Source organism: Rhincodon typus, chromosome 1 (genome assembly GCF_021869965.1).
Source record: "Rhincodon typus isolate 14 chromosome 1, sRhiTyp1.1, whole genome shotgun sequence".
Classification (NCBI taxonomy): domain Eukaryota; kingdom Metazoa; phylum Chordata; class Chondrichthyes; order Orectolobiformes; family Rhincodontidae; genus Rhincodon; species Rhincodon typus.
The window spans coordinates 76,349,972-76,364,611 of NC_063332.1; the positions used below are offsets into that span (position 1 = coordinate 76,349,972).

The 14,640-nt window shown below is 42.6% G+C and overlaps 1 protein-coding gene across 1 annotated transcript in view; it reads right to left on the reverse strand.

The window, feature by feature from the left end:
- The window catches only part of kita (KIT proto-oncogene, receptor tyrosine kinase a), an 80,741-nt gene extending 67,726 nt beyond the window's left edge, over nt 1-13,015 (reverse strand). Inside the window, exon 1 of the mRNA XM_048599253.1 lies at nt 12,920-13,015. Within this exon, the coding sequence (XP_048455210.1) occupies nt 12,920-12,968 (49 nt within the window). The 5' untranslated portion in view covers nt 12,969-13,015. The remainder of the gene's footprint in view (nt 1-12,919) is intronic.
- Between the last annotated feature and the right edge of the window lie 1,625 nt (nt 13,016-14,640).

Consider the following 14,640-nt stretch of genomic DNA (forward strand, 5'->3'; position numbering starts at 1 on the left):
AAGTTCCTGCAATTCTGCTAAGTCACCAATTTATAGTTTTTTTTTATTCATTCATAGGATGAGGGCATCGCTGGCTAGGCCAGCATTTATTGCCCATCCCTAATTGCCCAGAGGGCAGTTAAAAGTCAACCACATTGCTATGGATCTGGAGTCACATATAGACCAGACCAGGTAAGGATGGCAGATTTCCTTCCCTAAAGGACTTTACTGATGCTGATTTCATGGTCATCATTAGACTTTTAATTCCAGGTTTTGTTTTATTTTATTGAATTCAATTTCCACCAGCTGCCATGGTAGGATTTGAGCCCAGGTCTCCAAACATTCCCTCTATTTAATCCTGCTCTGAAGTAGTTATTTGGAGAGATTATATGTTTACATTTATGTTTTGAATCCTAAATTTTCTGTTTAAATTATAGTATACTGTATGCTATTCAAATGTTATAAACTATGTTCAGTGCAACCCAGGTCACATTATAGCCAAAAACCTGAACAAATATGCACTCAACAAATGTTGAAACAAATTAAATGATGGAGCAGGATTCTGGTGTTAGGAGGAAGACAACATATTCAGTTTTGCACATAGTTCTTGAGGGGGCCACTAACCATGTGCAAATCTATGCTGTGAACTGCCTCACCTCTATGTAAAGTAGTATCATTTGAAGGATAATGCACAACCAATGCACTTTTGAATTCAATCTGTCAGCACACTTAAGCTACATAGCACATTTTTTTGAAGTTGGAGATCACAGAAAGATACACTAAGAGATGCTGGTCTATCCATGCTGAACAGATCCTTTGGTTAACAATTTGGCAATTTCACGGTGGAGTCAGCAACTGGTGATGTAGAGGACAAGTCTGGTCCTGTTAGAATCATCCACCCAGTATTTCTTTAGTTTCAGGGCTTTGTTATTTGACACAGCGAAGGCACCATGATGGAAATTCTGGGAAAAATCCACTGCCATCAAAAATGCTGTTTCTGTGATTAGCCACTAGAAATAAAGGGAACTAGTGCAATTTTTTTGCATTGGAATTTATGCAAGGTGTGCCCACTTTCCCAATTAGATTTGGCAGAATGTCAGTGGAAACTCCAGAGAAGTAATATAGAAACAACATAACCCCTGGTTTGCAGCAATTCTTCAGGGTTTCTGACAAGCATTCCTCAATGTTAAAGCCAACACTTAGAAGAACAACCAGGGAAATTTCAGGCATTTCTGTTCATGTAAAGAAAAATCCCGCATTTATATCAAGCTTTTCATCCCAGCATGCTTCCTGATGAAATGTCTTTGGAGTCTAGTCATTGCTGCAATGTAGGAATGTCAGCTAATTTGTACACAAGGTTCCACATACCATTATGAGATAAATGACCAGATCATCTATTCAAGAGAATGAGGCACTCCCCCCACTTTGCTTTACTTCAAATAATCTAATTTGTCTTTTAATACACATCTGAAAGTATAAACAACAAACCTCAATTTAATGTCTCATTCGAAAGACCACCAAAATAGTAACCTTTGTTCCTACATCTTGCACTCAATTCCTGGAAATGGCCTTGAAAGCATAACCTACTGACAGCAACTAAAGAGCTACTTCTGAACGTAAATTGATACCTGGGCCATTGCATTGGTCTGAAGAGACCTAATGGTGTCATATTCTTAACTCAAGAGAACATCCAGTGAAACATTGAATTCTATCCAACAAATGCATCCTTTCCATGGTAAAAGTGATGAAGACACTGTCCCTTATAAACATAAGAGTTTGGCAATTGCTTCGTACAGGCGTGTGCTACACATTATCTGATGTAGAAGGTATTGCATGATTGAAGTTGGAAGAATACAACAACATGTAATCTTTATACCATGAAATCTTTATACCATGACAGCTTTTCTTTCTTTTAGAAGAATTGGACTTTATCCAAATTTAGTCTGAAATACATTCTCTGTCGGATGATACAATTCTGTGGCAGTTGTTGTTAAGCAGAAGCAACTAAGAATGCTTATAATACAGAATGGTCTGAATAACTCAATAATATTTGGTACTTTGTGAACTTTCTTTGAAACCAAAATCTTGAGGTCAATTCTCAGAAGGACTACCCATCACTTTGTATGGTGACTTTACCACCAGCAACACTCCAAATTAAAGAAATCATTGGCAGAAAGAAGATTGATGTCAAGCAAGAGCAACAAATGCTTACAGCAAATGTCACAAAAAGTAATTAAAAATCCATTCGCGTACCAGGACTACCATCATTACAATAATGAGGATGATGAGGTTGTTACATTTTGGGACTGTGCCTTTAATTTAAAGTAACATAAAAGGAAATAACTGATCTGTTCTGAAGTCTGCCCAACAGCAAGACTAAGTAGTTTGATTGTTCAAGATTTAAACAAACCCAGACTGTTTCAATGGGAAAAGGAGCAAGGTGTTTAATGCTTGCAGACAACTGCAGCTTGTGTATTTTAAAAAAAAGTCAGGTTGTGTGGTTAAAGTGGAGAGACTGTGAGATTCCAAATCTCCGGAAAGGGTTGAGAATTTTGAGTTGCAAACCATTGTGCAGAAAACTGTCCATTTAGTTTTAGGATGAAAGTTATTTGTTCTCAAAGATAACTAATCAGCATCCTACCTGGATATAAGGTTTATGAAACAAGGCCTCAGCCCCAATTACACTCAAGTAATTTAGCTCTATCAAGGACAAAACTGCTTGCTTCATTGGCACCACATCCGCAAATATTCAGACACTGCACCATACAATGCCAGCAATGTGTACCATCCATAAGGTCCACTGCAATAAGGTACCACAAGGCTTTTAAACAGCACATTCCAACCCTGCAACCTTTACCATCTGGAAGAACAAGGTTAGCAAATACATGAGAACATTACAACCCACAGGTTCCCCTCCAAGACCATCATCCTGACTTGGAATTACATTGCCATTTCTTCACTATACCCAGGGTCAAAATCCTGGACTTCCCTTCTATCAGCATTGTGAGAGTTCAAGAAGGCAGTTCAAGGGCTACTAGGCATGGGCAATAAATGCTGGCCAACCAGCAATGCCCACATCTCATGTTTGAATAAAAAAAATCCTGGAGTGGAACTTAAATCCAGAACCTTGTCCTTCCAAGGCAAAGGTGCTACCAATAGAGCCACAGATAACACAAACATTTGTTCATAAAAATTTAGATATCTTTCATTATAGTTTTTATGACTATGAGACAACTCAGTATATACGAGTTTAATTTTAGTAGCATAACATTAAGGTTGTTGTGTTCATTCACTTAGAGTCATAGAGTCATAGAGTTGTACAGCATGGAAACAGACCCTTCAATCTACCTTATCTATGCCAACCAGATTTCATATATTCATCTAGTCCCATTTGCCAGCATTTACCCCATATCCTCTAAACCCTTCCTACTCACCTACCCATTCAGCTGCCTTTTTAATGTTGTAATTGTATCAGCCTCCACTTCATCCTCTGGCAGCTTATTCCATACATGCACCACCCTCTGCATGAAAATGTTGCCCCTCAGGTCTTTTTTATATCTTCCCCTCTCACCTTAAACCTATGCCCTCTAGTATTGAACTCCTCCTTGGGAAAATGACCTTGGCTATTCATCGTATCCGTGCCCCTCATGATTTAATAAAGCTTTATACAATCACTCCTCAGCCTCTGACGCTCCAGGGAAAACAGCCCCAATCTATTCAGCCTCTTCCTATAGCTCAAACCCTCCAACCCGGGCAACATCCTTGTAAATGTTTTCTGAACACTTTCAAATTTAGTAATATCTTTCGTATAGCAGTGAGATCAGAATTGAATAAGGTTTTCCAAAAGTGGCCTAATCAATGTCCTGTACATCCGCATCATAACATCCCATCATCTATGTTCAATGCACTGACCAATGAAGGCAAGTATACCAAACACATTCTTCACTACCCTGTCAACCTGTGACTCTATTTTCAATGAACTATTACTGTGCTCCCCAAGGTCTCTGTGTTCAGCAACACTTCCCACGATCCTACCATTAAGTGTATAAGTCCTGCCCTGATTTGCCTTACCAAAATGCAGCACCTCACATTTGTCTAAATTAACTCCATCTGCCCCTTTTTGACCCATCGGACCATCAGATCAAGGTCCCATCATACCTCCTCCACTCTCCACCACATCACTCTGTTATTGCAAGACAAGAATGCAAAACCTTTGGTGATTACTGTTTTTACAGCTCCCATTCTATTATCAATCAATGGACCTTGACCCATCATAGACTGAATATTGCATGGTCCCATCATTCCCATCCATCCCCTGAGTTCACCCCCATAATATGAAGAGTCAGTGGGCAGTGAAGTCAATAGCCTGCCCAAATATGTAAATAAATAATTTTAATTTGATTTAAAATTTTTATTCAGATTCCTTTTTTGAAAACGTTTATAAAATGGTGGAAGGAAATTATGTTCTGCACAAAAAAACAGTTCTTTGCTGGAGAATAGCACATATCAGAAATCACAAGCAGCCCACCATGTTTCGAATCCCACCATGACAAATGGTGAAATTTAAATGTAATACAAACAAATCTGGAAAATAAACATCACCTAATGGCAACCATGTAACTATTGTTGATTGTGATAATAATCATTGAGTTCAGTAATGTTCTTTCTGGTAATAAATCGGATCCCTTACTTGATCTAGCTTGTATGTGGCTCCAGACCCACAGCAATGTTGTTGAATCTTAACTGCCCACTGAGCAATTAGGGATGGGTAATGAATGCTAACTTAGTTTACTAATGCCCACATCCCGAGAATCACCAGAAAAAGTTTCAGGTGCAGGTTTGTGTAACCTTCCAAACCTCGGAGATTGACCCAGAAGTTCTCCACCAATCATGCACCATCCTGAGATGGAACTATATCACCATTCCTTCACAGTCACTGGGTCAAAACCTGAATCCTCCTTTTTAATAGCATTGTGGGTGCAATTAAACTACATATACAACCACAACTAAAGATGTCAGCTTACCTCCTACTTCTCAATAGAATCCATGCAGTGCGGAAACAGGCCATTCGGCCCAACAAGTCCACTAACTCACTCCCCCCTACCCTGTAACTGCAGATTTCCTATTGCTAAACCACCTTACCTACACATCCCTGACCACTATGGGCAATTCAGCACAGCCAATCCACCTAGCCTGCACATCTTTGGACTGTGGGAGGAAACCAGAGCACCCGGAGGAAACCCATGCAAGACACGGAGAGAATGTGCAAATTCCCCACAGACAGAGATCCAAGGCCGGAATCAAACCCAGGTCTACGGTGCTGTGAGGCAGCAGTGCTAACCACTGAGCCACTGTGCCATCCCAGATAGTATTTTGGGAAGAGAAATAAGCCCCTTGTCAGGGTGCTCAAGACAAATAAAAATGCAAACTACCTCAACACATTACAGGAATATTGACCTATCTTTATCAACAGTATATTATATATGGATCCATTTTGCATCTGCTCACATCCACTAAATCCCTTGAAACACTTTGAGAGGCATCAATCAGGTTAGTTTTATTCACATTGAATCAAGAAACCTTTCGCTATAGACCAATAGCTTTGATAAGACTGTAACCTCAAGAAATGAAATGCAACACTTGAAGCCTCCTAACACTTACTGATTTACGTTGGCTGTAATACATTATGCAGACACTCAAAGGGATTGCCACATGCAATATGGCAGCACTCAACACTCTGATGCAGGCAGAATGTGTTTACTTAAATAATTTCAGACTGCAGTCAAAGCTAAGCATGCTGTTGAGTAGCTGCACTCCTAAGCAAAGACATAAAATTATGACAGGCTCGCATCAGTGCAAGTTAGCAAAGAGTTATACAGTGTAGAAACAGGCTTTCGGCCTACCATGTCTGTGCTGACCAACATACATCAAATGACACGAATTCCATTCACACGCACTTGGTCCATAGACTACTATTTCCCAGCATTTTAAGTACTCATCCAGATGCTTTTTAAATGTTGCAAGAATACCAGCCTCCACCACTCTTTCAGGCAGCACTATTCATATTTCTACCATCCTCTTGGTGAAAAACATTTTCTCAGATCTCCTCTAAATCACTTGCTCCTCACCTTAAACTTATGCCCTCTGGTGTTACATGTATCTGTGATGGGGAAAAGATTCTCATGATCTAATCTGTCTATGCCTGTCATAATTTTGTGTATCTCAGTCAGATCCCTCATCAACTTCTTCTGCTCCAAGAAAAACACACCCACCCTATCCAGTCTCTCCTCACACTAAGACTTTCCAACCCAGGCAATCTCCTGGTAAATCTCCTCTCCATCGTTTCCAATGCAAGCACATTCTTCCAATAGTGTGGGGTTCAGAACTGCACACAGTATTCCATGTGAGGCCTAACTAATGTTTTATAAAGTTGTAACAAGACTTCCTTGCTCCTATGTTCTGTGCGCCTGGCTAATGAAGGCAAGCATCCTGTATGCCTTCTTCACCACTCTATCTATGCTGAAGTCTTCAGGAATCTATGAAATTGTACACCAAGGTCCCTTTGTTCCTCACTGACTTCACAGAGGTGGTCAATGAATCTTCAAGCAATATGACTGAAGCATGAGTCTCACACATGGTTCAGCATACCACTTTCCCTTCACTTACTGACCAACAATTCAAACCAATTACACCTCATAGCAATATCCATGGTTTCACCTCACCCTCTCAGATTTAGCACAGTTTTAAGTCTCATGCCCCTATATCTCATGGCTTTCACACACTAGTAGATATTCAACTATGACAGCAACGCCATTCAGACACACTTACCCCACTCTCTTTCTCACAGAAGAAGGTGACACTTAGCTAGAGGGAGGTGGTAAGGACAGGCATGGCTCCAGGTTCTCACCTCAGTGAAGGAGAATGCTATCAGAGTGGTCACAATTTGAATCTGTGATCAGTGGTGGGACTGGAAGCATCAAAGATAATGATATCCTCATACCTAATTCTCCTTCTCACATCCCACTTCCCCTTCAACCCACAATTCCTTCTGATATTCAGTTCTTAGTTCACACCCCACTCTCCTCTCACTTGTTCCTTTCTCCTTTCTGATAATTACGAATGGGCACTGGAGAGGAAATTGATTCAGGAGCAAAATGTGAGAGAGGAAGAAAAATTGATGATGAAGAAATACCATCTCATGGCCACCAGTGGGTATTCCGGCACTACATGTAGTTTAGAGGGTCACTCAGAGTGGGAACTACATGAAGAGACACATGAAAATGACTGGCATACAGCCAAGTTGAGGGAATCGGTAGTTTACTGGAGGGCAAGTTCACACACATGTTCTACTGCTGAGAACTCAGGTGGGGATGTTGATGACAGTGATGTACAGACTAGTATGAACATGGGAATGCTTACTGTGTTGGCAAAGCTGACAGAATGCTTACTGTCACTGTGTAGGGGTTTGTTGGAGTCTGGCATCAACCTTACACATGGAACTTGGAGCCCATACTTTCCAACAGAGGATTGTGGAGGGTTTAAACCAATAAAAACACATTGTCCTCTCTCAAGACGACAGCATTTGTCCTCCCATCATTGTCACTCTGCTAGTGCCCTTGTTGCTGCCTCTCAGATTGCCACCAATGCCAAGGTGATTCAGTCTGAAGCCAAGCTTTCCAGGGCCAGAGTTTCTTGAGATTATCCCCATAGCTATCACCAAACTCCCTCACCAAACGTTAGCAGTCTTCCACCATCTATGCTAAAGTCACTGGGCCAGTACTGTGCATGGGACTAGGACAGCCAAAACACACATAGTATGCATAAGGGAATACAAAAGGCTGAATAGTTGACTTTCAATAGTATATTGAATAGTTTGACTGATAAAATAGAATAGGGATTTTAATTTACTGATGGTCGGTAACAGAGGCACTGTTTGTTAAGGCGAAATTCGGGTTGTGTTCAGTGGACACACAGTCAGATGACACACAGACAGACTAACCCTATCGCAAGCTTTCTCTCCGTGAATGCTGCCTGACCTGATGGGATCTCCAGCACCTTTTGCTCTCAGTCAAGAAAGTGACAGTATTGGTTACTTAATCCATTCCTACTCATCCTCCTCAGCTGCTGTATACCTTGTGGGAAGGGCTGTGCCCTCATGATAGTCAACTCATGAAAGATGTAGGAGACCATGACAAATTATAATACTCCAAATGGTACTACAGGGCTCCAATAGTGTGGCAGCAAGAGCGTTGCTTTGGTACATAAATGTGTGAGGGAGTGAACCTCCTAGCAGTTCCTTCTCTGAATTTGTACACAGCAGCTGGAATGTTATGTTTGTACAATCATGCACTATTATCCTGGCAAAGCTGTATGCTTGCTCTTCCATCTTCCTTCTGGAAAGAAAGAACACAATACATTCCCTCTCCTGTCCATATGGAGTCTTGGTGATCTCCCTTACACAACAGTGAATGACAAGGTACAGGATCATCAAGATGCTGTCAGATCCTGCAAACACCCTGACCTGAAGATCATTTTTACAGATAACAGCCGCTGGTAACACTGTTCTAGGACTGCTCAAAGACTGCAGGTCTACGTATAATAGTTGGCAGCTTCCACAAAAACTGCTTCATTGAAATATCCAGACAGCACACACTGTATTCTTTCGATGCTCAGGTTGAAGATATGTTCCCTAAAGATCCTAAGTGGAGGTGGTGACGGTTGTAGGGGGTTGAGGGGGTTGGTGATGGAACAGGGTGATGATCCCAATTGACATAGGTATTCAAAATCATGAGGAGCTTGGACAAAATGGAGGAGAAGCTATTCCCATAAGTGGAAGGATAAAGTACCAGATGGCACAGAATTAAGTTAAAATATGTCAACATTTAAAGTTCCCCATTTAACTTTGTTTTATCATTATTTAGTTCATGGATTCTGGAATCTCATTGAGCATTGTGGGATTAATTTTAACATTGTTTCCCATATAATTGGAGTTATCTTGGAACAGTTGGTCCTGCTCCATAACCCGCTAACTTGGCACCCCTGCCCATGCCCAGCCCTCTGATGCCCTCCTGTACCCAAACCTCTGACTTGTGCCCTCTCAACCCATGAGTGCAGACTAAGCTCCACATCACCTGCTTCAGCCAGCATTGATTCTGAACCACATCGTAGCTACTGCCTGTCAACATCTTTTTGACAGCCAGCAGTAGGAGATCGCAGAATTCCCTTCTTCCTGGCTGCCATCATGTGCAGGATCTCCTCAAACATAATGGATCAGTTCCTCTTCTCTGGCAGGGGCATCCTCCCCCTCCCCCTTGCCAGCAGGGTCAGTCATAACCGAGTGCAGTAGATTCCCCTCTCCACCTCGATGAAGGTCATAAGTTTTTGCCATATGTTTTAAAAGTTTATTTTATTTTAGAACTTATTTCATTCACTAATATATGAATGTTTCAGTGTAAAATATCACAACATGTTGAGGATAATTTTATTCTTTCTGATAAGGAAGACCCTAAGAGATGACCTCACTTTTAATATTGTTAAATTATATTCTAAATGATTTTTACGTTAATATTGTTATATAAGTCTATGGGAATGCACAAACTTCAGAAACATAACCACAACTTTAAGTGAGGATTTAGTGTAATTGTAAAAAGAAGCAATGAAAATAAAGCTTTGTCTGCAACAGAGATTGGTTAGCATCAGGAATGGCTCTGGAGGCAAAGTCAACCGAGACTTTAAAAAGGGAATAATTTATCTGAGAGGAAAAGAACGTGAAGCATTACAGGGAGAAGGCAGGGGAGTGGCACAAGGTGAATTATTCTTTTTGAGGGCCAGCACTGGTCTCCATCTATGCTGTAACCACTGAATGATTATATAACCCACAACCCCCTTTAGCTTCCAGTGAACTGAATGTATTTCTACTTGTCAGACCCACAATTATAGTTGCTCTGAAATGAGGTCCAATTTGAATTTGCGAGTGCAGAACCAATCCTTTTCTCCTCATTCCTAATGATAAAAGTGCATTCCACGCTTTGAAGAACATTTCCAAGGCCGTCTTTCAGCCACATCTAGTAAATCTGCCAAGTTATTGCTAAATTTCTGACACCTCTGAAAGGTGTTTTTCTTTGCCCAAAATAATTTAATTTGAACCCTGACAGGCAGCAACAAGAGACCAGACGTCCATTCATCCTCACTCACTGCACCCAGCACACAACAAACTCGTATATAAAATCAACCCACTGCAGTTACTGGAAACTTGAAATATTAACAGAAAATGGAAGAAACAAAGACAGTTCAGTTGAAGAAAAGAAACCAGAGTTCTATTAACCTGAAGCGTGAATTCTGTTTCTATCTCGCCCATAGACGCCGCCTGTGGATTGGTTAAAATTGCTGAAAAGTCTAGTCAGCAGAAAACACTGAAAGATTATGAAGTGATGGGCTGGACTTTCCAAGGAGTGGTCATCTCACAGTGCAAGAAAGAAGGGAACTCTGCATTTCTGAGAGGGTGGATGACGGCTTTAGCTTGGATATGGCTCCACAGTCAGTGGAAGAGGAGGGGAAGTGTCTCACAGGGGCAAGCCGACAGGGTTCAAGCCCGACAGTATGCAGCAGCGGGTGTGGGGTATGGGTTCAGGGGCCGACTGTGGGATCAGACCGCGGTCTGGTGGTGATTGCGAGAGGGTCACTCGGGCTTCGGTCTATTGGTGGTGGTGGAGGGCAGAGATCCGGGTCCAGCCGTGGTCATGGGGAGGGGAGGGTGCATCGCCACTCAGGTTTAACAGCGCCTGGGTTGAGGGGGATGGGGGGTGTGGGGTGAGTTCAGATCCTACGGCATGTGGGTGGGGGGGGGGCAGGGAAGGTGGGTCAGGTCTGGCTGCTGTGGGGGGGCTGGGGGATTTGGACACAGAACGGTTCGGGGGAAAGTGTAGCTGTGGTGTCTGAGCTAAGGATCGGATTTTCTCAAGTGTCACTCAGGAGTTCAACAATATATTTAATAGTCTAACCTTTCCTGAACAGTTATTTTACTTAATTTCGTCGGAACCCTTCAAAGTCTCCGATTTAAATTGAGAATCTCGGATGGGTCCAGGTGTAGAGGTATGACCCTACAGAAAATTCAATTTCCGCGCAATTCCTTCGGGATCTGCTATTATGGGGATTCCGGAAGATTCCCAGATGCAACTCCAATCTACGCTGGAATAATGACTGCCTGGCCATCAGGAAATCCAGGTCACTACATAATATACATACACACCACCAAACATGTTAAGAAGTGCACAATGTGGGGTGGGGGGGGGGATGGTGGGGGATGTGTATCAGCTACAAGATTCCCTGTATGTACTCATGCAGGCTCCTTCGACAACACTTTCCGAATCTGAAACCTCTACCAGTCCCTAGAATGCGGACGTGGGAACACTACTGTCTGGAAGTTCCTCTCCAAGCCACATATGATCCCAATTTGGGAATGAGTCACTGTTCCCTCAGTGTCGTTGGGGCAAACTCCTGGCACTCCCTTCCTAACGACGTTGTAGGTATTCCCGACAGCAGTTCAAGAGGGCACCTCACCGCCACCTTCTCCAGGGCAATCAGGGATGAATAAGTATTGGCCCAACCAGTGACGCCCAGGTCCCGCGAAGGAAATTTAGAAAAATTACTCTGAAGGGCAACATAGATACACTTATGGTGAAGCTTGACAAAAACTTTGTAGAGAGGAATAAATAGCAGGATGTACTGATGCAGTGAGATAAAGATGAGTTGAAAAGGGCATAGACACCAGTAAGAACAATACATTCTTAATAATTATACCCAAATCAATATAGAGCTCTCAGTAACACCCCTGACTTTCACCAGATTTGGGGCTGGCGCCAGGCAAACTTTTAGCGTGACTGCTCTTTGTAAAAGCAAAGTGGCGTAAGACGTTATCGGTGCAACAGACAGAACGGCTCACTGTAAGAGCTGACGGAGGGAGCTTCACGCTCACAGTTGGATCCGCACAGTTCAGCCGAAAACTACAATCCACCGGGATTTACCGCTCGGACAGGATGCAAACAGTCGTTGCTAAAACATCCCCCATTTGGTGCGCGACTCCCTCCACTGACCCCTTTGTATATGATGTGGAGCTGCCAGTGTTGGACTCGGGTGGACAAGGTCAGAAATCACACGACACCAGGTTATAGTCCAACTCTAACCTGGTGTCGTGTGATTTCTGACCCCTTGAATATGAAAAAGACAGTAAAATTCAAACAGAGGACCCCCATCAGAGTTAAAAGCTTCCCTCCGTCCCTGCCTTGCTGTTAATTCGTTCATTCTGCATTTAAAGTTGCTTTGGCCTGGGTGTTTTTCTTTCCTTTCTCAGGTTGCCCGGGGTATCCTATGCAGTTATTTCTGTAACTTCCTTACTCCGAGACAAGCAATTCTCCCTGCTACCGCGGACTGAGCATAACAAAAACACACTTTCCCAGTCCCTTCTCTGTGCATCTGTCTCACAAAAATAATGTCCTTCCACGTGGAATACACAGCACTCTCAGGAAAGTGAACCTGAGGATGTGAGCAGCGAGAGGCGGGAATAAAAATAGTCAGAGGTCGGGATTATCAATGAAAGAGAGGAAAACGGAGACATTAGGTTTAAATGTGTTCAGATATTCTCAAACTAGTGGAAAAAATCCAACTTCCGAGTCTTTTTTATAACATCTTCCTAAATCTAAATGCAGCTGCAACACGTTTGTTCAAATGTCAAAGGCACTTGTAACCCTGTTAACTGGGGACGGTCTGAAAGATCGAACCTCCGGTATGTGAAGGTTCATTCATCCAGACATTCCCTCCTTTGTTTCTCTTCCATTGCTCCACAGTTCAAACCAGTCTTTCCCTCATAGACAATGTGAAGGTGAGCTCTACACAAAGCGAATTTAACAGACCAATCATTCCGAAAGTGAGAAGCAGCCTTTACCTTGAGCAGTCAGAATAAGTAGGAGAGCAGCAAGCCAGCGCTGAGCCATTGGCAGCGGGAGCGCACTAAGTGATGAGCTGCCTGTTCCGCTCTGAGTTTAATCAGTCCCAAGCCCGCCTGCCTCCCCTCGCACCAGTTTTACACACTGCTCCCGCTGACGCGCTTCCCCCTCTCTCCTCAGCCTGACTGGAGCAACGCATTTCGTCGTTCGTTTGCCTGACACTGTTGCTTTGTTGTTGTGGATTTATTTGCATAACCGTCAGATGGGCGTTAATAATCTCATAAAGTTATTCTAAACTGATGGCCAGTTACATAATGAATTCTTGATTAAAGAATATCCCCAAGGTACTTACCTGCATTATTGGCTTCTTGTTCCTATCCGTTTCACCACCGAAATTAGCACTAACTCAAGTGATTATCATTCCTCCTGAACCTCTCAACTTCCCAATACAATTCCCCAGAGTGAAGCCTCTGCCCATTTTACTCTACATCCTGAACCTGAGTCAACATTCAGAGTTCGTCATTTCTCCAACAGCAGAAGCAACTTAATAAAAACCGAAAGAACTGCGGATGCAACTTGTTTAACCTCCTAAACATTGTAACAGGTCCGGAATCTTCACAGGAGCACAGTCCTGAAGAAGGGTAATACCCGAAAACATTGACTTCTCCTTTCCTCCAGATGCTGCCTGGCTTGCCTAATTCTTCCAGCCTCTTGTTTGTCTACCTTGGATTCCAGCATCTAACCATTAAAAAGTAAAATTAGATACCAAGCCACATAAGGCTACATTAGGGCAGATCACCCACAGTTTAATCATAGAGTTAAATGTAAAACTAAAGGCATGAGAATATTGTGAATAGTTTGTTCGATTATCTCAGGAAGTTTTCAAAAGGCTTCCAATAAAGTTCCACGTAAGAGACAAGCATGTAAAACTAAAGCATATGAGACTGGAATAGTATAATGCCACAGACAAAGAACTAGTTGGCAGACTCCTGTCTGCCAAACAAAGAGAAGAAATAAAGTTTAGATCCAGGCCAATGTGACAAGAAACATGGCGGCTGGGCACATTTAATCATGGGAGAATTAGAATCCCTACAGTGTGGAAACAGGCCCTTTGGCCCAAAAAGTCCACACCAAACCTCAGAGCATCCCACCCACATCCATCCCCCTATGACCTGCCTAATATACACCCTCTACCTCCCTGAACACTACAGGCAATTTAGCATGGCCAATCCACCTAACCTGCACATCTTTGGACTGTGGGAGGAAACCGGAGCACCCGGAGAAAACCCACACAGACACAGGGAGAATGTGCAAACTCTACACAGACAGTCGCCCAAGGCTGGAATCGAACCCAGGTCCCTGGCACTGTGAGGTAGCAGTGCTAACCACTGTGCCACCATGTCGCCAATGTTCAAGTCCACCTCTTGTGGTAGGACAACCTCCTATTATTACTTTGGAGGTAGGAAGGTGCCCACGGAAAAGTTTTTAACAAAAAATTGTTCATGAGATGTGAACATTGCTGGCTAGGCCAACATTTATTGCTCATCCCCAATTACCCAGAGGACAAGTTAAGCGTCAGCCACATTGTTGTGCCTGGAATCTTGACCACTTTTATTGGGATGTCATTGCATTAGACTTATTATTAAGCCAAGTGGCACATTTTATCCCTGAGACAACCAGAATTTAATTTTTTTTTAAATTTCAAAGATGTACTTTATTC